Raw genomic sequence first — 24,347 nt, 5'->3', positions numbered from 1 at the left:
TGTCAGCAGAGCATTTGAGAAAATGTATCTTGATGGGCTTCTGGATAAAGTTAAGAAATAAGATGCAAGTAATAGTACTCTAAGATGGGTTTGTAATTGCTTGAGCAACCATGCTGTAAGCAAACAGACGTTTACCTTTAAAGATACCTCTGTTATTGTGCTGCATGACTGTACTAGGCTTTGCCCTTTTAAACAATCACTCGATTGTGTAAAGTCATAGCTAACATGCTTATCAAATTTTTGTATGATAGAAGGGACTCCATAGACAAAAGAATCAGATTCCTAAAGGATATTAATGAGCTTAAGACCTGAGCTGAATTAAATAAGGTGGGATAAATTTAAGACTCAATTTTAGTGCTTTGTTTGGTTCAGAAAAAATGCACAACTGAGTGCTTTTATTTATGATACAAGGTCACACTGTCACTCACACTGGAGTGCAGTGGCATGACCATGGCTCTCTGCAGCTTCAAACTCCCAGGCTCAAGCAATCTTCTCACCTCAGCCTCTTGAGTAGCTGGGACTACAGGCTTGTGCCACCATGCCCAACTAATTTAATTTTGTTGTTGTTGTTGTGGAGACAGGGTTTTGCTATGTTGCCAGGGCTGGTCTCCAACTCCTGAGCTCATACAATCCTCCCACCTTGGCCTCTCACAGTGCCAAGGTTATAGGTGTGAGCCACTGTACCAGCCTCCAGAGTGTTCTTCTGAAATACTTGCATGCCATTTTTTTGTATCAAATTATTGATAGGTTTCCCATTTTTTGTGTTAAACTGGTGTACTTTTTCCATCATTTGAATTCCAGTTCTTTTATGTCTTCATGTTTTTGTATGTACTTATATATGTAGCTGGATTTTGTTTTCTTATCCAGTCTCACAGTTTTGGGGTTTTATTGGAGATTTATGAATTTACGTTTATTGTGAGTTCTGACATATTTGGATTTGTTTCTATCCCTTATTCTATGTTTTCTACTTTTTAAAAAAAGTTTCCAATCTCCAGTAACCCTCCTCTCCTTTTAAAAGTCCACCTTTTGAGGCCAGACGTGGTGGCGCACACCTGTAATCTGAGCACTTTGGGAGGCTGAGGTGGGTGGATCACTTGAGGCCAGGAATTTGAGACCAGCCTGGCCAATGTGGTGAAACCCTGTCTCTACTAAAAATACAGAAATCAGCTGGGTGTGGTGGCGCACGCCTGTAATACCAGCTACTTGGGAGGCTGAGGCTCGAGAATTGCTTGAACAACCCGGGAGGCAGAGGTTGCAGTCAGCCAAGACTGCGCCACTGTACTCCAACCTGGGCGACAGAGTGAGACGCTGTCTCAAAAATAAAAAATAAAAATAAAGTCTACCTTTCAAATTACTTGAGTATTTTACTTTTTGTCCATTGTGTTTCTGTTTCTTGCTTGTAAGATAGACATTCATTTTTGTTATTCTGGAGGTTACCCCAGCTACTTTCACAAGAATATTGAACAAAGCCAAACATCAGTAAATATTTCTACTCTTCTCCTGAATAAAGGAACTTGGAACATACCTTGTTCAATTTTATGTGATTATATTGTTCAGGATTTAGTTATATTCTGTTTTCTCTCATGAATTTAGATATTATTGGTTTACTGTTGGTGTTGTTTGTTTAGATTTACCTGCATATTTACTAATACCTTTGGTTTACCTTTCCTTCCCATCACACATTTTCCATGTGGTATCATTTTGTACTGAAGGTACATCCCTTAGCAGTTTTTTTTTTTTTTTTTTTTTTTCTTGAGACGGAGTTTTGCTCTTGTTGCCCAGGCTGAAGTGCAATGGCATGATCTTGGCTCACCACAACCCCTGCCTCCTGGGTTCAAGTAATTCTCCTTTCAGCCTCCTGAGTAGCTGGGATTATAGGCGCATACCGCCACTCCTGGCTAATTTTGTATTTTTTTTAGGAGAGACGGGGTTTCTCCATGTTGGTCAGGCTGGTCTCGAACTCCCGACCTCAGGTGATCTGCCCGCCTCTGCCTCTCAAAGCTCTGGGATTACAGGCATGAACCACCGTGCCTGGCCCACAGTTTTTTTTTTTTTTTTTTTTTACATGAGAGTTTGTTGATAGAAAACAATTTCAGTTTCCTTTTCTTTCCTTCATTCATTCTTTCCTTTCTTCCTTTTCTTTCCTTTGTGAAAAATGTCTTTTTTTTTTTTTAAATGCCAGTTCTTCAAAGATAGTTTTGCTAGGTATGGACTTCATTTGATAGTTACTCTATTTCAGATGATATTCCATTATATTCTGACTTCCATTGTTGAAGTTACAAAGTCAGACATCAGTTTAATTGTGGTTCCTGTATAGGTAACCTCTTTCTTTTCCTTGACTATTAATTTTGTTTTTCTTTGCTGGGTTTTTTTCTTATTTTATGTCAGAACAGTGTGTCTCGATGTGCATTGTTTTGTATTTTTTTATAGTTGGGATTTGTTGATGTTCTTGATGTGAGCAATTGGCATCTTGAAAAATGTAGGAAATTTTCAGTAGGTCTTTGGTTTACTACTTCATTATTCTCTCCATTTTTTTGTAGTCTGGGGAAATTCTGATTAGCCATATCAGACCTGCTTATTAGACCTTATTCCATCCACTATTTAAAAATTTTAAAATTGAAGTATAGAACATATAGGAAAAGTACATAAATCCTAAGTATATGGCTTAGTGAATTATCACAAAGCAAATCTATTCATGTAACTACCACCTAGCACATTAAGTATCCCAAAAGCTCCCTTTATTCTGAGTTCTAACACTGGAGTTTTCTGTTTTTTCTAATACCCCTGTTTTTCTGTTTTTGAACATTATATAAATGGAAATATACTTTATGGCTTTTTGTGTCTTTGTTGTTGTTTTTGTATCTGGCTTTTTTTGCTGAGCAAAATCTTAACTCATTTGTGAAATTCATCCATGTTATATGTAACTATAATTTGCCCATTTTATTACTGTATAGTATTCCATTAGATGAATATACCACAATTGATTTATCTGTTCTGTGCTGTTGGAAGTTTGGAGAACATTCTTTTACGTGTCTTTTCAGTGCACAAATGCACACATTTGTTAGGGTGTATACTTAGCGGTAAAATTGCTGGGTCATACAATATATATTTGGTTATTTTAGAGATAATGCCAAATAGTTTTCCAAAGTGTAGTAACGACTTACATTCCCACCAACAGCATGTAAGAGGTCCTGTTGCTTCTGATTTTTGTCAGCAGTTGGTATTTTCAGCTCTACTTTGGTGGATGTATAGTATCATCTTAATTGGTTTCCATTTGCCTTTCTGTGCTGATACTACTGAGGTTGAGCATCTCTTCATATGTTTGTTGGTTATTTGGACGTATTCTTATGAAATGTGTAGTCAAATCTCTTGCCTATTTTTTTTCTGTTGGGTTGTCTGTCTTATTTTGTTATTATTAATTTATAGGAGTTTTTTAAAAAAATCTTCTGCATATGAGCCTATCTTTTCCTATTCTGTGGTTATATTTTCACTCTCCTAATGGTGGGGGAGGGTGCGGTTTGTGTGTTTTGAGAGATGGGGGTCTCACTTTTTCACCCAGGCTGGAGGGCAGTGGCATGATTATAGCTCCTGGGTTCAAGGGATTGTCTTGCCTCCCAAGTAGCTGGGACTACAGGCATGCACTACTGCATCTGGGTAATTTTTTTTATTGTTTGTAGAGATGGGGCTTTGCTATCTTACCCAGGCTTGTCTAGAACTCCTGGGCTCAAGCGATCCTCCTGCCTCTGCCTCCTAAAGTGCTGGGATTTCAGCCTAAAATGGTGTCTTTTGATGAAGAAAAATATTTAATGTTGTCTAATGTATTGGTCTGCTCCTTTATAATTAGTATCTTTTGCATCCTGGTTAAGAAGTCTTTTCCTATCCCAAAGTTATGAAGATATTCTTCTACTTTAATTTCATTGCTTTGTCTTTAGCATTTAGATCTGTAATCTATCTGGATTTGACTTTTGTTACAGTATGACTTGAGTCAACTTTTTTTTTTTTTACCCCATATGAAGTTTTTTGTGTTAACATAATTTATTTTTTAGAAAATTAAATCAAAATCCAAAACAGCACACAAACAAAAGACAGACCATTTTAACATGATAGACCCATTTACCCAAGATGTTTTTTGCCAAATACGTATACACTAATCAGCATAGAATTTTTTTTTCAAAACTGATACTCTGCATCTATCAACAGCTCCCCTTTCTTCCTTATCCTAGTCCCTGGCAACCATCATTCTACTTTCTGTTTCTAAGAATTTGACTATTTTAGATACCTCATATAATTGTAATCATACAGTATTTGACTTTTGATGACTGACTGATTTCACTTCGCATGATCATATTGTAGCATATATCAGAATTTATTTCCTTTTTAAGGCAGGAGAAGATTCCGTTGTATGTATATACCACATTTTCTTTATTCATTTATCTAGGCTGTGTGCTGTGGCTCATGCCTGTGATCCCAGCACTTTGGGAGGCCAAGGTGGGCAGATCACTTGAGGTTAGGAGTTCAAGACCAGCCTGTACAACAAGATGAAACCGTGCCTCTTTTGAAACTACAAAAATTAGCCAGGCGTGGTGGCAGGTGTCTGTAGTCCCAGCTACTCAGGAGGCTGAGGCAGGAGAATCACTTGAACCCAAGAGGTGGAGGATGCAGTGAGCCGAGATCATGCCACTGCACTCCAGCGTGGGTGACAGAGCGAGACTCTGTCTCAAAATAAATAAACAGGCTGGGTGCGGTGGCTCACACCCATCATTCCAGCACTTTGGGAGGCTGAGGAGGGCGGATCACGAGGTCAAGAGATTGAGACCATCCTGGCCAACATGGTGAAACCCTGTCTCTACTAAAAATGCAAAAATTAGCTGGATGTGGTGGCATATGCCTGTAGTCCCAGTTACTTGGGACGTTGAGGCAGGAGAATCACTTGAACACGAGAGGCAGAGGTTGCAGTGAGCTGAGATCATGCCACTGCACTCCAGCCTGGCGACAGAGTGAGACTCCATCTCAGAAATAAAATAAATAAATAAATAAATAAATTCATCTAGTGATGGATATTTAGGTTGCTTCTACTTCTTGGCTATTGTGAATAACGCTGCAGTGAAGATGAGTGTGCAAATATCTCTTCAAGATCCTGTTTCCAGTTTTTTCAGATCTATACCCAGAAGTAGAGATTGCTGGATCATATGGTAATTCCATTTTTAAGTTTTTGAGGACCCTCCATATTATTTTCCATAGCAGCTCCACTGTTTTACATGCCTACCAGCTGTGTGCAAGGGTGCCAATTTCTCTATTTCCTTGCCAACACTTACAATTTTTTTTTAGTGAGCATTCCAGTGGGCTTGAAGTTTTATCTTACTGTGGTTGTGATTTTCATTTCCCCAAAGATTAGTGAAGTTGAGCTTCTTTTCATATGCTTCTTGGCCATTTGTGTATCTTCTTTGGAGAAATCTCCTTTGCTTGTTTTTTATCTGCATTATTTTTTGTTGTTAATATAGGATTTCTTTATATATTCTGAATATTATGTTGTTAACATAAGATTTCTTTATATATTCCAAATATTAACCCTTTGTTAGATGCATGGTTCACAAATATTTTCACCCGTTCCATAGATTGCCTTTTTACCCTAAGTTTGATGTAGTTCCACTTGTCTGTTATTGCTTTGTTAACTTTGATTTTGTCGTTATATCTAATAAATCATTGTGAAATCCAGTGTCATGAAGCTTTTCCCTGATGTTTTCTTTTTTTTTTTTTTTGAGCTCTGTCACCCAGGCTGGAGTGCAGTGGTACAATCTCGGCTCACTGCAACCTCTGCCTCCCAGGTTCAAGCAATTCTCCTGCCTCAGTCTCCTGAGTAGCTGGGATTACAGGCAGATGCCACCACACCCGGCTAATTTTTTGTATTTTAGTAGAGGTGGGGTTTCACCATGTTGCCCAGTCTGGTTTCAAACTCCTGAGCTCAGGTAATCTGCCCGTCTCCGCCTCCAAAGTGCTGGGCTTACAGGCATGAGCCACTGCTCCCGGCCTGCCTCGTGTTTTCTTCTAAGAGTTTTGTACTTTCAGTTTGTAGATTTAGATCTTTAATCCGTTTTGAATTAATTTTTGCATATGTAGGGTAAGGGTCCAAGTTCATTCTTTTGCATGTAGATAACCAGTTTTCCCAGTAGCTTTTTTCTTACTTTATGGATTCATTTTTTTCCTCAACTTTTATTTTAGATTCGAGGGGTACATGTGCAGGTTTGTTTCATAGGTAGTATTGCATGATGCTGAGGTTTGGGGTACAAATGATCCCGTTACCCAGGAACTGAGCATAGTACCCAGTAGCTAGTGTTTCACCCCTTTCTTCCCTTTCTCGCTCCCTGCTCTACTAGTTCACAGTTTCTGTTGTTGCCGTCTTTATGTCCACAAGTATCCAGTGTGTAGCTCCTACTTATAAGTGAGAACATGTTGTATTTGGTTTTCTGTTCCTGTGTTAATTTGCCTAGGATAATAGCCTCCAGCTGCATCTTAGTTGCTGCGAAGGACATGATTTCATTCTTTTTTGTGGCTGCATAGTGTTCCATGTATATGTACCACATTTGCTTCATTCAGTCCGCCATTGATGGGCACCTAGGTTGATTCTGTGTCTTTGTTATTGTGAATAGTGCTGCGATGAACATGTGAGTGCATGTGTCTTTTTGGTAGAACAATTTGTTTTCTTTTGAATATATACCAAGGATTGGGATTGCTGGGTTGAATGGTCATTCTAAGTTCTTTGAGAAATCTCCAAATTGTTTTCCATAGTGGCTGAACGAATTTACATTCCCATCAAGTGTATATAAGTATTCCTTTTTCTCTGCAGCCTCACCAGCAACTTTTGTTTCTTGACTTTTTAATAATAGCCATTCTCACTCATATGAGATGGTATCTCATTGTGGTTTTGATTTGCATTTCTCTGAGATTAGTGGATGTGGAGCATTTTATTTTGTGTTCGTTGACTCCTTGTATGCCTTTGGCGAAGTGTCTGTTCATGTCCTTTGCTCATTTTTTAAGGGGGTTATTTGGTTTTTGCTTGTTTAATTTTTTAAGTTCTTTTTTTTTTTTTTGAGATGGAGTTTCGCTTCATCGCCAGGCTGGAGTGCAGTGGTGCGATCTTGGCTCACTGCAACCTCCACTTCCTGCGTTCAAGCAATTCTCCTGCCTCAGCCTCCTGAGTAGCTGGGACTATAGGCGTGTGCAACCACGCCCAGCTAATGTTTTGTGTTTTTAGTAGAGATGTGGTTTCACTGTGTCAGCCAGGATGGTTTTGATCCCCTGACCTCATGATCCGCCCGCCTCAGCCTCCCAAAGTGCTGGGATTACAGGCATGACATTTTTTAAGTTCTTTGTAGATTCTGGATATTAAACCTTCGTCAGGTGCATAGTTTGTAAATATTTTCTTTCATTCTTTAGGTTGTCTGTTTACTTTGTTGATAGTTTCTTTTGCTGTGCAGAGCTTTTTAGTTTAATTAGGTCCCACTTGTCAATTTTTGTTTTTGTTGCAATGGCTTTTGAGGACTTAGTCATAATTTCTTTCTCAAGTCCAATGTCTAGAGTGGCGTTTCCTATATTTTCTTTTAGGATTCTTATAGTTTGAGGTCTTACATTTAAATCTGGAATCCATCTTGAGTTAGTTTTTATATATGGTGAAACGTAGGGGGGTCCAGTTTCGTTCTTCTACGTATGGTTGGCCAGTGATCCCAGCACCATTTATTTAATAGGGAGTCCTTTCCCCATTGCTTATTTTTGTCAACTTTGTCGAAGATCAGATGACTGTAGGTGTGTGGCTTTATTTCTGGGTTCTCTATTCTGTTTCATTGGCCTGTGTGTCTGTTTTCGTACCAGTACTATGCTGTTTTGGTTACTGTAGCCTTAAAGTATGGTTTGAAGTCAAGTAAAGTGATACCTCTGGCTTTGTTCTTTTTGCTTAAGATTGCTTTGGCTATTCAGGCTCTTTTTTGGTTCCATGTGAATTTTAGAATAGTTTTTTCTAATTCTGTGAAAAATGATGTTAGTAGTTTGATAGGAATAGCATTGAATCTGTAGGTTGTGTTGGGCTGAATGGTCATTTTAACGATATTGATTCTTCCAATCCGTGAGCATGAAATAAATGGAAAAACATTGTTGCTGTTTGTTGTTGTCGTTGCTGTTTGTTTAGTGATTTTCCTAGGCTAATTTTGTTAAATCTGCATTCTTTTTCAGGTGTAGGCACTGGAGTCTGTGCTTGGTTAGCTTAGTTATCAGCTAAGGATTAGATAGAGATTTCTTTAAATGCCTTGAACCAGTAAGCCTTCCAGTCTTTGTCAAAGGGGACTGTGTGTTTGGGTTGCCTTCAAGTGCCCTGGAAATTTACAACTCTGCCTTAGCTTTCACTTCTTGCTTGTTCAGAGCCTCAAGGTCAGCCAGAGATGTTAGAGTAGGGCCTTCTTGGGTCCTTCTTTGGCATGTGCACATTCTTATACATGTGCATAATTTCTAAATTCCCAGAAATATTTTGTTGCTTTTCAAATTCTGCTATTAATGTCTAATTCTTGCTTTTACTTTTAACTTTTTCTGGTCAGCTTCTTGTTTGCCTCACCTAGTATTACTGCCTCAAGCAACTGTGATGTTAAATCATTGCTGTTGATTATTTTTGACAAGCACCCTTAGGATGGGGTTGAATATGGTCAGATTCATGTAAGTCCTTAAAAGGCAGCTTTTCCAGGGAACTTAAGGACAGATTAAATTGTGATAAGTCTTTGAGGATAGGGCATTTGGGGGAGTCTCAAACTTGTTTTGTGACTTACAGTGGCTGTGAAGTTACTGTTTTTTACAACTACCATAGTCGCAAGGCTGCTGTTGACTTAGGGAAAATACCACAAGTTAAAGTGGCTCAAAGCTCAGTATTCTTTCTGAGATTCAGTTATTTGTCTTGAATAAATGTTTCTTGGATTGTTCTAATCCCTTGGTTAAATTTCACAGTTCTAAAAAAGTTGATTTTGAAATTTTGTAGTGTTGTCAGTGCTTTTATGAAGAAGTATATTTTCGGAGGTCTTATTCAGCCATTGCAGAAGTGCTTCTTCTGTAACATTCTTATACTTTTCCCCTCCTTCCTGAGGAAGGTTAAATTGCGAGGAAAGGTTCCTAAATGATGCAGATTTCTGAACATATAAAGGCATTAATTATAAGAAATAGATATATGTTTTAATAATTTAATTTTATAATAGCAGTGTGAGTACAGCTCATAGTTCATTAATTTGATTATCAAATTCAATATTCTAGTTTTTAAAAATAAATATCCTTGGAAATATATGCTTCCAATAATTTCATTTATAGACAGTAGTATACAAAGCAGAAGTGATCATTTTACTTAATAAAGTCATCAAAGCTAAGTCAATAAATTACATAAATATTTCTTACTGATAAAATAGTTTCATAAGTAAACTGCTGACTTGATTAGATGGAATACTAATTACATTTTCACAAATATGAAATGAGTAAAAATTCTCATTTTCCTTGAAATGTATACTTTAGGTTGAATATACTTTTTATATATTTTTTGCAGGGTATAAATCTTATTATTCTGTGTTCATTGCAAAATTGGTTCAATTGAAGCAAAGGACATTAATATATTGAAGTTTGGTAAATTAAAAATTATATATTAGTTCATTTTCCGGCTGCTAATAAAGGCATACCCGAGACTGGGCAGTTTACAAAAGAAAGAGGTTTATTGAACTTAACAGTTCTGTGTACCTGGGAGGCCTCACAATCATGGTGGAAGGTGAAAGGCATGTCTCACATGACAGCAGACAAGAGAAGAGAGCTTGTGTGGGAAAACTCCCATTTTGAAAACCATCAGGTCTCGTGAGACTTATCCACCATCACAAGAACAGCATGGGAAAGACCTGCCCACATGATTCATTTACCTCCCACGGGGTCCCTCCCACAACATGTGGCAATTCAAGATAAGATTTAGGTGAGATCACAGCCAAACCATGGTGTGTGTGTGTGTGTGTGTGTGTGTGTGTGTGTGTGTGGTTTAAAGTAACAAATTTATTATCTTTGTGTGTGTGTGTGTGTGTGCGCGCGCGTGCGTGGTTTAAAGTAACAAATTTATTATCTTACTGTTCTGGAAGTCAGAAGTCTGAAATAAGGTGTACTGGGCTAAAATCGAAGTGTTGGCAAGTGTGTGTTCCTTCTGGTCTTGCCTTTTCCGGCTTCTAGAGGCTACTTGCATTCCTTGGAGCAAGTCCCCTTCCTCTGTCTTCAAACCCAGCAACATAGCATCTTCAGATCTCTTTCTTATTCTTTGTTTTTCCATCATCTTGTCTCCTTCTCTGACTCTGACTCTCCTGCCTTGTTTTGCTCAGTAAGACCCTTGTAATTATATTGGGCCTCTGTGGATAATTTAGGATAATCTCCTTATGGTCACAATCCTTAATTAATCACATATACAAAATCCCTTTTGCAGTATAAGGTAAAGTATTCGTAGGTTCTAACAAATAGGATGTAGATATCTTTGGGCTACCATTATTCTGCTTACCACAATAATAGTAAACCTTTTAAGACAAAAGTTTTCCAAGTAAATTTTTAAAAAGTATAAAACACCTACTGAAAAGTGCTGGCATCGTGTATTTGTGCAACTTGGTTAATTTTCACAAAGTAAAATATATATGTACTCAGCATCTAGAACAAGAAACAGCACCCAATAAGTCCTTTGTGCCCCCTCAAAGGGTTTACTGCTTTCTAGGCTCTTAAAAGTACAGGTTAGTTTGGGCCTTTTTACGATTTTATAAAAATGGGAATCATACTGTGCCTTCTCTTTTGTGTCTGGCTTTTTTCACGCAGAAGGTTTGTGAGATTCATTTATGTTGCTGGGAATAGTAATGATTTGTTCATTATTACTGATGATTTAGTATCTTATTTTAGGAATAGATAACAATTTAATCCCAGCTTATTGTTGGATATTTGGGTTGTTTCAAGTATTTGGCTAATATAAATAGTGCTGCTATGAACATTCTAGTTCATGTTTTTACATGCCCCATGCAGGCGTTTATTTTTAGTGGAATTGCTGGGTTATAGGAGAAGCATATGATCAGCTTTAATAGATATTGATACATAGTTTTCCATTGCAATTGTACCATTATATACTCCCATCAGCAATGTGTTCCATTACTCCACATCCTCATCAACACTTGATATTATAAGTCCTTTCATTTTGGCCATTCTGGTATGGTATAGCTGTATATCTTTGTGATGGTAATTTATATTTCGTCCATGGCTGAGTTTGAACACCTTTCATATATACAGTGTTTCAAACATAGGAATATTGTATACAGAAAACCATGTATAGCAGAGGCATCAGGAACTGGTTTCACAGGAGACAATTTTTCCATGGAGTAGGGATGGTTTTGAGTTTAAAACTGTTGTACCTCAGATCACCAGGCATTAGCTTTTCATAAGGAGTGCACAACCTATGAGAAACAGTTCACCATAGGGTCCACACTCCTGTGAGAATCTAATGCCATCGCTGATCCTACAGGAGGTGGAGCTCAGGTGGTAATGCTCGCTCACCTGCTGCTCACTACCTGCTTTGCTGCTCACTTCCTAACAGGCTACAGCCGGTACTGGATCTTTGGGACATAGGGAGAGAAGAACTTATTGAGGCAGGGTTTATAGAGAGCCTCAACTTACAATATTGTCATTGCTAAATTAGAAGTGGATACAGGCATATCTAAAATATTGTACTTCTTTAAAAAAGGTTTTTATTGTAGTAAAATATATATAAAGTTTGACATTTAAACTATTGTTTTGAGAGTACATTTCGTTGACATTAAGTATGTTCATGTTGTATAACCATTACCACAATTAAAATTTTTCTGAGAGGTGAGTTATGCACTTAAATCATTTCAGCATCCCACAGTTTTCTTAAACATTACCAGAGAAGAAAATTTGCTTACGTATTTATTGTACAATTATAAACTCACATAGATAAAACATAAAAATTAAGCTTTGAATAGTTTGAACAAGCTACCTAGGGGAGAATCATTCTTCCCTAGTTGTTAGAAGTTTATAACTTCAAATAACTTTTTATCCGAAGTTAAGTTAATGCTAATCTTCAAAGTACCGAATCATATTAATTCAACAATTACTTCTTATCTATTTCTATCTGTATTGTACCATTCTGAATCATAGTATGGGTAAGCCATGAGTAACTAAAATGCATGGTTTTTGTAACCTTTACCTTAATCATTTTATGAAATAGTAGGAATGTTTTTCAGAGCCATCTGTTTAAATGTTCAGTATGATTATCTGCACTTTTCTTTTCATCTTCAGATTATGACTGTACCCAATGACCCTTACACTTTTCTCTCTTGTGGTGAAGATGGAACTGTTAGGTGGTTTGATACACGCATCAAAACTAGCTGCACAAAAGAAGATTGTAAAGATGTAAGAATTAATTTTTTATACAAATGATGCAGAAAAAATTAAGGTTATAATTAAAATTGGACAGTAAGTTATGTGGATGGTAAAATTATGGGTGAATTTTTAAATTTTTGTTTTGCTAAAATATTTAATAAGCATATATTTTATAATCAGAAATTGAAAAATGTAAAATGTTAATATTGAAGTTGAGGAACTTATATTTTAATTGTACATTTAAAATATATTTATGAAAATTCAAATAATTGTTCAGTATATACTCTCTAATATTATAAAAACCCGAAGAATTTATATCAAATTTATCAAATTTATATCATGAGTAAATTTATATCATTTACTCATGGAAACAACTTCGACTTATCAAATAGCAGTTATAAAAGCTCGTGGTAGTTTATTGTCTTTTTTTCTCCTGTCTTTTAAACCAATAATTACATATTATCTTTTTTAAAAAGAAATAATAAGATACCATGTTATCAACATGTTTGTTCAAATTTAGCCCACTTTCCTAAGGATAATATCTCTACTATCAGTTTTTTATGCTTTAATAAAATTAAATTAATTAATTTATTTTTTTGAGACAAGGTCTCACTCTGTCATCTCAGGCTGGAGTGCAGTGGTGCAATCCTAGCTCACTGCAGCCTCAATCTTCTGGGCCCAAGTAATCTTCCTGCCTTAGCCTCCCGAGTAGCTGAGACTACGGGTTTGTGCCACTATGCTCAACTAATTTTTTTTTATTTGTAGTAGATAGGAGGTCTTGCCATATTGCCCAGGCTGGTGGTGTCAAACTGCTAGGCTCAAGTGATCCTCCTGACTTGGCGTCCCAAAGTGCTGGGATTACAGGCATGAGCCACCGTGTTTGGCTTTTAATACTATTTTAAACTTACAAAAGGCCTGAGAAATCATTCAGTCGTTTGACCCCAGACAAGTAATTCCAAGTGATTTTTCCTGACATACGTTATTTAGAGCACAGTAGTTTTTCCTTGGATGATTTTGAAGTAGTAAATGAAATAAGAAAGTACTATTCAAAATATATTTTTACTGAAAGTTACAAAAAAAAAGGTATTACTATTAATCAGGTTCAGTGCTTGCTAACTAAACCAGTTACCAACTGGTTAACATGCTTTAGGGGAAAAAGATTATTTTATATATTTGAAACAGAAATAAAACAAAAAGTAGAAATTGAAAACCCTTTAGGCTGGATGCAGTGGCTCATGCCTCTAATCCCAGCACTTTGGGAGGCCGAGGCAGGTGGATCACAAGGTCAGGAGTTCGAGACCAGCTTGGTCAACATAGTGAAACCCTGTCTCTACTAAAAATACAAAAAATTAGCCGGGCGTGGTGGCAGGTGCCTGTAATCCCAGCTACTCGGGAGGCTGAGGAAGGAGAATTGCTTGATCCTGGGAGGCGGAGGTTGCAGTGAGCTGAGATCACACCACTGCACTCCAGCTCGGGTGACAGTGCGAGACTCCATCTCAAACAAAACAAAACAAAACAAAAACCTTTAAACATACAGTTTAATCAGTTTTTTTGTTATGTATTTGTATATACACAGATATGCAAATAGGGAAGCATTGAACTAAACTCAGAAATAAGCTTAAATATCAGGTTATTGGGGTGTTTGATATACCTGTTCCTTAGAGTAAGTGGTGGGTACTAAATTTTGTTATTGCAAACTCTCTTAAACTATTTTAATGTTTCAGTGTAGTAAGATTTAGTTGTGCTTTTCTAAACAAAACCCCCAGGAAAATAAGAAAACAAGTCTGATAAGACGTGAAAGTACTCTTTCCTTAGTAAAACTTTTCCTTTATGTATAAAAGTGAAATGAAGCAGAGAGTATAAAGAAAAACTGGTAACTAGAGTAATCCTTAACTACTAAAAACTTAGAATTATGAAAGGCATTTGGTTAATGAATTCTATGTAATGAGAGTAATGTTCTAAGATTAGTAATTGAGTAAAGTATAAGGTTAAATTGACTTAAAAACATTACTGAGGGGCCAGGCGCGGTGGCTCACGCCTGTAATCCCAGCACTTTGGGAGGCTGAGGCAGGCAGATCACCTGAGGTCAGGAGTTCGAGATCAGCCTGACCAACGTGGAGAAATCCCATCTCTACTAAAAATACAAAATAGCCAGGCGTGGTGGCACATGCCTATAATCTCAGCTACTTGGGAGGCTGAGGCTGGAGAATCTCTTGAACCCAGGAGGCGGAGGTTGCACTGCACTCCAACCTGGTGACAGAGCAAAACTCCATCTCAAAAAAAAAAAAAAAAATTACTGAGAAGAATGAGGAGTGAGAGTCATTAGACAAAGCAGTGTGGAATCAACAGAGTACCTTCAGGATATATGTTTGGGGTACTAGCTCTCACATTTTCTAATTCTTCTACAGAGATAAGCAATAACATTATAGTAAGACCTGTCTTTTGCAGGGTTTGTATTTATATGTGTACTTTATTTTTGAGCTGGTTAAGGAGAAAGGTTTTATAAGTAGAAAGTATAAAATATAGAAGTCAGTTAATTTTTTGTTATATTTTAATAGCAATGATTACAATTAAAATATTATGAATAAGCCTAGGCAACATAGTGAGACCCTATTTGTACAAAAATTTTTTTTTTAAATTAGCCTGGTATGGTGGTGTGCACCTGTAGTCCTAGCCGCTTGAGAGGCGGAGACAGGAGGATCACTTGACCTCAAGAGTTTGAGTTTACAATGAGCTGTGATCACACCACTGTAAGCCTGGGCAACAGAGCAAGACATGTCTCAAAAGGAAAAAAAAATATGAATACTATATAAATAATCAATAGTTATAGACAGTATAAGAGATTTGTCATAGGTAGATTATAACTCCATCTTTGCTGTCAAGTGGACCAATAATAGCAGGCATTTCTAATGGTACTAATGACTTAGTGATACATTATATAGGTAATTTTGAATTTTTTACATTTCTAAAGATGTTCATTATTCATGAGTATGGGAATATTTAACAGGCATTTTTGAGAAATAATTCAAATTGTATTATAACGTTGTGTGAAATGTAGCTAGTTTAGAAAGAGTTTTAATTGTGGTCACATAAATATGAGTTTCTTGGATTATTACTATCTTTTTGTAGCTGGTGCTGTTCTAGTATAATTACTCAGTATTTTCAGTCTTATATTTGAAAGTAATTTTTATTTTTTCCCTTTTAGAATGTATTTAATTGCTCAAATACTGATCATTTTAAAAATCCGTATTTTAATTAAGTTTAGTATTTTCATATTTTTTCTTTCTTTGATTGGTTTATAAGGAAAGTCTGCAATATTGTGGTAGAAATCAATCAATTTTGGAGTTGTATGGCCGACTATAAAGAAAAGAGTATCTTCCTTAGAAATATTGATTGAGTATATTTATTTTGATTTCACATAGGCTGAATGTATTAGAAATAATTTCTAGTAGAAATCTGAAAAAAAGTTAAAAGAAAGCCATATTGTTTTTCCGCTCATTGCCATTCTTGACTGAATTAGGAGTTCTGAGAATGGTTATTCTAATTACTAATGAGAAAATATTTTAAATATAATTTCACCTCTGCTGTATAACTGTATGTAATTGGTATTATGTTATGTTTTGTAGGATATTTTAATTAACTGTCGACGTGCTGCCACATCTGTTGCTATTTGCCCACCAATACCATATTACCTTGCTGTTGGTTGTTCTGACAGCTCAGTACGAATATATGATCGGCGAATGCTGGGCACAAGAGCTACAGGTAAGAAGATAATATTAGAGAAAACAGGACTGTCAGTTCAAAGAGTAAATCTCTATGACATTTTCAGTTTTAAAATTTGTTTGTTATAAAATTTCAGAAAATAGTATTTGTTTAATATGGATTATTATAAAAAATAACATTTCACCAAGTGTTTATGACCCTTTGGGATGATACTTTTGCAGTTTAAAAAGTTGTAACATTTGATGTATTAGTTTGGCAGGACTGCCATAACAAATGACCACAAACTGGGTATCTGAAAGCAACAGAAATTTATTCTCTTAAATTTCTGGAGGCTCAGTGTCTGAAGTCAGGATGTCTTATGATTGGTTTCTACTGGAAGCTCTGTTCCATGCCTTCTCCCCTAGCTTGTGGTGGTTGCTGCCAATCCTTGGCATCCCCTTGGTATAGATGAATCACTCTAATCTCTGCCACTCTCTTTACATGCCGTTTTCCCCATGTGTGTCCGCGTTTACATTTTCCTCTTAGGGCACTAGTCATACTGGATTTGGGCCCACCCCTAATCCAGTTAGGGTGAGGTGGGCCCTGGATTAGGTGGGCCCTAATCCAGTATGACCTCACTGTAACTAACTACATCTGTGAAGGTCACATTCTGAGGTTCTGTGTAGACATGAATTTTGGGGACACTCCTCTATTTTTCAATCAAGAAAACAATGGTAAATGTGGTAGTAAGAAAATTTAGAACAGTGACTTGGGTATGTATTAATGTGTAGCATGTATTTATTCCTGCTTACCTTAAAGTGCTGTTAATAATGCTGAATACTGAATTTGAATCTAATATAAACTAGTGCTCTTTCACTTCACTCACTATAGGATCAAAGTACTTCCAAAATAACCAATTAGAAGTCAACTTCCATTCACATTTTTTCAGTAAAGGAAGGCCAGGATTACACGCACGCACGCACACACACCAGGATTACACACACACACACACACCGAATGCACATTCGTATATTCACATATTATATATACACACACACACACACACACACACCGAATGCACATTCATATATTCACATATTTTATATTGTTAAAGATAAAGGTGGATTTGGGCAGAAACCAACAATGTCAGTAAAGATGGACATAGATTATTGAGATGAGAATACCAGATGAGATCTTTCTTTTCGGAACTGTGATAGCTTTTATTTATATTGCTACATTAAGTCACATATCTAATAATAATTGAGGAGTCCAGCCTATTTGGATATGTACATTTAGGGGAAACAGTAGTAATATAATATGAAATAATAGGCTTAATTATTGTTTCTCAACAGGTGGACACAATTGACATTTTGAGCATGATAAGACTTCATTGTGCAAGGTTATACAGCTTTGTGGGATTCTTAGAATTTAGCATTCCTGGGCCCCCAGGGCACAAAGTGCCAGTTGTACACCTATCTATCATATTGCATTGAAGACTACCAGAGTTAATTAAAATTGGAATAGTATTCTTAACTCTGTACTATATAACAGGCAAATTTCATGGCAATCAGAAATTTTTTTAAAAAGTAAAAGTTGTATCATCCTAAGGATATTGCATACATTGCATACTAATGTGTGTAGTATGCTGATGAGTATTAGCTTTTTGTAAAAATTTATTATCTTAATTTGGGGGGAACTTTTGGAAGATGACTTCGTGATTATATTTATAAATCATTTTCCTTGATTAACTCATTTCAACAAAGCATATGTAATCTGGAATTCTAGACAATCATGAATTTTTTTTGTAGAGGTGTTACCTTTATACCATATTCTTTTTTGTTTTGTTACAAAATCTGACTGCAGAGAAAGAACCTCTACTAGAAATAAACGCGACGGCTTTTATTTATATTGCTACATTAAGTCACATATGTAATAATTCAGATTAAGAGTTTTAAAAAATGTTTTTCTTTAAAACATTATTAATTTTAAATAACTTCTTGTTTCTTTTTTAGGGAATTATGCAGGTCGAGGGACTACTGGAATGGTTGCCCGTTTTATTCCTTCCCATCTTAATAATAAGTCCTGCAGAGTGACATCTCTGTGTTACAGTGAAGATGGTCAAGAGATTCTCGTTAGTTACTCTTCAGATTATATATATCTTTTTGACCCAAAAGATGATACAGCACGAGAACTTAAAACTCCTTCTGCGGAAGAGAGAAGAGAAGAGGTAGGTTTACTCAAAACCATGTCCTTTGGCCGGGCGCGGTGGCTCACGCCTGTAATCCCAGCGCTTTGGGAGGCCGAGGTGGGTGAATCACCTGCTGTTGGGAGTTTGCAACCAGCCTGACCAACATGGAGAAACCCCGTTTTACTAAAAAATACAAAATTAGCTGGGCGTGGTGGCACATGCCTGTAATCCCAGCTACTCAGGAGACTGAGGCAGGAGAATTGCTTGAACCCGGGAGGCGGAGGTTGTGTTGAGCTGAGATCAGGCCATCGCACTCCAGCCTGGGCAACAAAAGCGAAACTCCGTCTCAGAAAAAACAACAACAACACAAAAACACAATGTCCTTTATTCAATTCAGAAAACAATTCAGTGACTCTTGGGGCCTGAAGGCCAAAAAGAAAAAAAAAAAAAATTAATTTTCAAGGCACTTACATTTCAGAAAACAAAAGACATGAGACATACTTGAAAGAATAGAAGCTAATAAATTACTATCAGTTATTACTGATTATAATTAGCAATTAGTTACTAATTACTAATTATAGTTAGTAGTTACTAATAATTTCTAATTATAATTAGTAATGACGAAAATAGTATTTTTGTAATTTGTGTTATAATTAATAGTAACAAATAATTACTAGCGTCTATTCTTAATAAGGTATTAGTAATAATAAATCACTAATTTATTATTGGTATTCTAAATACTATTTCTAAAGCCTTATCCCTAATAGTGAATTATTAGGGATAAGGCTTTAGAAAAAAATATTTTAAATTATTTTTAAGGAGAATATACTTGATAGCAAAATGTTTATCTTAACTTTGTAGATGTACAGTAGCAGCAAGAAAGATCAACAGTGCTAACACTTGCAGAAAAGGCGATTAAAATAATAGAAAATATGATGATAAATTTCCAAGAGACTTAATGTGTATGTCCATGGATCAATAGAAGTTTTACCTATTACCATTTATTCTTCATATATGGACAGCAATCCCTTTCTCTCCCAATTGTGCCTCTTTCACAGTTACATACTAGTGATTTATAACATTAACCCTAGGTATATTTTACAAAATAAATACAAGTGGGAAAAAGATAAGTTAAAGTAGTTGTATATATTGAAAAGTAGGTGAATGAATTACTTTCACAAGACTACTAGAAGATAATGAATTTATTATTTATAAAAGGGGAAAAGTAGAAATAAGGTATCTTTGACAGTACACAGCTGTAGAAAAATGTTTACTTTAACCTGTTAAGCTTCTTTCCTCCACATGTTTTTCACTTTGGCTTTTTTATTTTGTAATGTCCTGTGTTTATTCACTCTGAACTTTGGTTTGTAAAAGTCTTTTGAAAGTAACCATTGATTTTTATTTTCAGTGACTTTTTGGTATTGACTCAATGCCTGTTAATACATTTTAAAGGTTACTAATAACAGTGATTTTGGAATTCCTACGAGATACAAAACTATATTCATTCCTCATAATTTCAGGTATAGAGGGCTGTAAAATTAGAAAAGAAATCAGGATTACTATATAAATATACTTTGAGATTTTTATCATTGCAGTGTATTTATTTGAACTAGGAAATTGATGAAGAAGGGTATGATGGCTAATAAAATTATTTTGAGTTTATTCTGGTTGAAAACATGAAATCTGCTCTGTCATTTTGTTACTGCTATGTAAATTTCCCCTTGAAATACGTGGGTAAGTAAAGTTATAGTCAAACTGTGATTGTTACATAATGAAAGAGTTGGAAGTCCATAGACATTTTAAGTGGGCCAACTAGTTTTGATACCATGGATTATGCTTAGCCAAAAGATATTTATATAATCAGAGTGAATGAGGCTGAGTCATGAACATTTTTTTTTCTGGAAGCCTTTGCCTTGGTCTTGTTTGTTGCATTAACTAAATTAAGAAAAATAATGCTGAAAGTGGATTTAAATTATGCTTATTGGCCAGGCGTAGTGGCTCACGCCTGTAATCCCAGCACTTTGGGAGGCCAAGGCGGGTGGATCACCTGAGGTCAGGAGTTCGAGACCAGCCTGGCCAACATGGTGAAACCCTTTCTCTACTAAAAATACAAAAATTAGCTGGGCTTGGTGGCGGGTGCCTGTAATCCCAGCTACTTGGGAGGTTGAGGCAGGAGAATTGCTTGAACCCAGGAGAAGGAGGTTGCATGAGCCGAGATCACGCCATTGCACTCCAGCCTGGGTGACAAGAGCAAAACTCACTCTCAGAAAAAAAAAAAAAAAGCTTATTATAACAAACCAAACAATTCAGAGGTATACATAGAATAAATTAATAATCTGTCTTATTTGTAATTCAGACACGTTTTGGTGTTTTATACTAAAACTTTGATGATAGTATTCAGACAAACTTAACTCACCAAATATTTATTGGGTGCCTACTATACACCAAGTCCTCTACTAAACTTTGGAAAATGAAGGATGACCAGACAAAGACATGATCTCTTACTTAAGGAATTCACAGCTTAGTGGAAGTAGAGATACAAGTAAATAAATATGTAAAACTTAATATAGAATTATGTATAAGGACTATGTTCTGTATAAGTAGAACAAAGTAGGGAATGATTAATCTTGATTGGGAACATTGGTAAAGCCTGAGGAAGGTTTTAAAGCATGAATAAAAGTTTATTGTATGATTTTGTCTTATGTTTCCATAATATTTTTGTATTTTCTCAATTTTTGGAGGCCTTTCTATTTCCTTACCGCCTCTAATAATTTCTTTCATTTTTCCCCCTTCTTTCTTTGGTTCATTCTTTTGTCTTAATTTTTTTTGTCCTTTCTGTTTTCCCTTATTTTTGTATCCTTTTTTCTTTTTATCATCTCTCTTTTCTTATTTTTGACAGTTTACCACCTGCCCTACCCCATTATTGGGCTTCTTTGTTGAATTCATTCTTTCATTTTCTTCTGGTCCGTGTAGCATGTGCCTAAAAATATACTCCAGATCTGACTACTGCTTACCACCACCCTTGCTACATTACTACCCTGATCCGAGCTATGAGCATCTCTGGCATGACCTATCCCCCTTTATAGTTGATTTTGCTAGCTTTCTAACCGGTCTTCCTGCTTTCACTTCCTACAGCCCTATAGCTATACAGCATTCAAAGTGATCCTTAGAAACATAAGTTAAATCATTCCAGTCTTCTCATCAACATTCTAAGTGGCTCCCTATCTGACCTGAAGCAAAACTGAAGTCCTTATGGTGGCTTCAAGATCTTATATTATCTGGTCCTAATTATTACTTCTACTGTTCTCTTCTTTACTCTGCTCTAACCACATCTACTTGCTTAGTAACTCAGGCCAAGCATGACTCTATTTTAGGATTTTGCATTTACTCTGCCTGAAATGCTCTTCCCTGGATACCTGGATTTTTTCTTCCCTGTGTATTTCAGGTCTTTGCTTATGTAACCTTCTTGGTGAAGCCCTACTTCACCATCCTATTTAAAATCTCGGCCTTTAACTGATACTACCTATCCCCTTTTCTACTTTATTTCTCTCCATAACAATAACTTCCTATGTATATTTTGCTTTTTTATTTCATGTGTTGTTTGCTCCATCGGGCTGTAAATTCTGTGACATTGGGGATTTTTTGTGTGTTTTGTCCATTGTTGTTTTCCAATATCTGTAATAGTACCTGACATATAAAAGGTGCTCAAAAAAATATTTGGTGAATGAAACACCATTTTCAGTATTCTTGACTAGGTTATTTCAGATACTCAGAAAGTCAAACTTGAGATTGTTTTTAATTTGAAGATTTTATTCTGTAAATAATTGCTGAGGTTGTGAAACCAGTTCTTTGGCTATGTAATGTAAAAATTCCTCTCTGTTGAAACCATGAAGCAAGATTCTATTATATTGTTTTAAGAATAGTTCATATGAAGTATGAAGCCCTCTCCTTTTGGGAGTGATTAGTTGTTTGAAAATTTGCACAGCTGCCACATTAAGCTTCCTTTGTTCTGGTTATTCCCTGTCACACACTTACGTCTTCTTGTGTAGATTTTACTATTCTCAGTTGCCTTTAGGCATACTTACACATAATATGGAATTTATGGGGATTTTTTTTTCTGTCTCCTTTGCTGAGGATGCAAAGATTTTTTTCTATTCATGTTACTAGGTATGGTTTCCAGAAGAAATCAGAAAATTCACAGTTAAGTGTCACCAAGTTTTTATCAAAACCTGTGTAATTTTCAGGAAAAAAAATCAGTGAATGCTGTTTTTGAAAAATAAAAATAAAAGGAGTGACCCACAGGATGGGAGAAAATGTTTTGCAGATCATGTGTCTGGTTACAGTTTAGTATCCAGAATGTATAAGGAACACTTACAGTGCAACAATAAAAAGACAAATATCCAAACTTAAAAATAGGTAAAGGATTTGAGTATGTAATACTTTTTTTTTCCCAGAGAAGACATATAATAGAAATGGCAATAAGTACATAAGGAGATACTCAACGTTATTAGTCCTCAGGGAAATGCAAATCACAACCACAGTGAGATATCACTTCATACCCACTAGGATGACTAAAATAAAAAAGACAATAACAAGTGTTGACAAACATGTAGAGAAATTGGAACCCTCAAAAAATTAGAGTTATTATATGAGCCATACTTCCGCTCCCAGATATACAGGCTTCTCTTAGAGATATTGCAGGTTTGGTTCTAGACCATTGCAATGAAGTAAATATTGCAGTAAAGCAAGTCACACAGATCTTTTGGTTTCTCACACAGATCTTTTGGTTTCTCAGTGCATGTAAAAGTTATGTTTATACTGTACCATAGTCTGTTAAGTGTGCAATAGCATTATGTCTTAAAAATCAGTGTATATACCTTAATTTAAAAATAGTTCACTGCTAAAAAGTGCTAACTATCATCTGAACCTCAGTAAGTTGTATTCTTTTTGCTGGTGGAGGGGCTTACCTTGATGTTGATCACTGCTGACTGATCAGAGTGGTGGTTGCTGAAGGTTGGGGCTGTGACAGTTTCTTGAAATAAGACATCAGTGAAGTTTGCTGCATCGATAGACTCTTCCTTTCATAAAAGATGTATTTGTAGCTTGTAATGCTGTTTGATAGCTTCTTACCCACAATAGAACTTTTCTCCAAATTGGAGTCAGTCCTTTCAAACCCTGCTGCTGCTTTATCAACTAAGTTTATGTAGTACTCTATAATAGATCCTTTGTTGTCATTTCAGCAATGTTCACAGCATCTTCACTAGGAGTTGCTTCTTACGGATGAGCAAAGAAAGTGGTTTGCGCCTCAAGAAGCCACTTTCTTTGCTCATCCATAAGGAGCAACTCCTTATCTGTTAGTTTTATCATGAGATTGCAACAATTCAGTCACACCTTCAGTCTGTACTTCTAATTCTAGTTCTTTTGTTGTTTTCACCTCATCTGCAGTGACTTCCTCTACTGAAGTCTTCTACCCCTCAAAGTGATCCATTAGGGTTGGAATTAACTTCTTCCAAACTCCTGTTAATATTGTTATTTTGATCTCCCACGAATCACAAATGTTCTTAATAACAACATCTAGAATGGTGAATCCTTTCTAGGTTTTCAGTTGACTTTTCACAGATCCATGAGAGGAATCACTATCTATGGCAGCTATAGCCTTACAAAATGTGTTTCTTAAATAAGACCTGAAAGTTGAAATTACTCTTTGATCCATGGAATACAATGAAAATGTTAATCTCCATGTACATCTCCATCAGAGCCTTTGGATGACCAGGTGCATTGTCAATGCCCGGTAGTATTTTGAAAGGAATCTTTGTTTCTGAGCAGTAGGTCTCAATAGTGGGCTTCAAATAGTCAGTAAAACATGCTGTAAAGAGATGTGCCATCACCCAGGCTTTGTTATTCCATTTATAGAGCAGATTCAATTAAACATAATTCTTAAGGGCCTTAGGATTTTCAGAATGGTAAATGAGCATTGGCTTCTGCTTAATGTCACCACTGCATAAGCCCCTAACAAGAGAACCAGCATGTCCCTTGA

The 24,347-nt window shown here is 36.1% G+C and overlaps 1 protein-coding gene across 14 annotated transcripts in view; it reads left to right on the top strand.

The window, feature by feature from the left end:
• DCAF6 (DDB1 and CUL4 associated factor 6) overlaps positions 1-24,347 on the top strand; it is a 137,898-nt gene that overhangs the window by 38,354 nt on the left and 75,197 nt on the right. For all 14 annotated transcript variants that reach the window (XM_063649213.1, XM_054442531.2, XM_063649210.1 and 11 more), the window contains exons 5-7: positions 12,337-12,450; positions 16,047-16,182; positions 18,135-18,349. In XM_063649213.1, coding sequence (XP_063505283.1) covers positions 12,337-12,450; positions 16,047-16,182; positions 18,135-18,349 — 465 coding nt within the window. The remainder of the gene's footprint in view (positions 1-12,336; positions 12,451-16,046; positions 16,183-18,134; positions 18,350-24,347) is intronic.

Source organism: Pongo pygmaeus, chromosome 1 (genome assembly GCF_028885625.2).
Source record: "Pongo pygmaeus isolate AG05252 chromosome 1, NHGRI_mPonPyg2-v2.0_pri, whole genome shotgun sequence".
Classification (NCBI taxonomy): Eukaryota; Metazoa; Chordata; class Mammalia; order Primates; family Hominidae; genus Pongo; species Pongo pygmaeus.
This window is presented reverse-complemented; position numbering and strand designations above follow the sequence as displayed.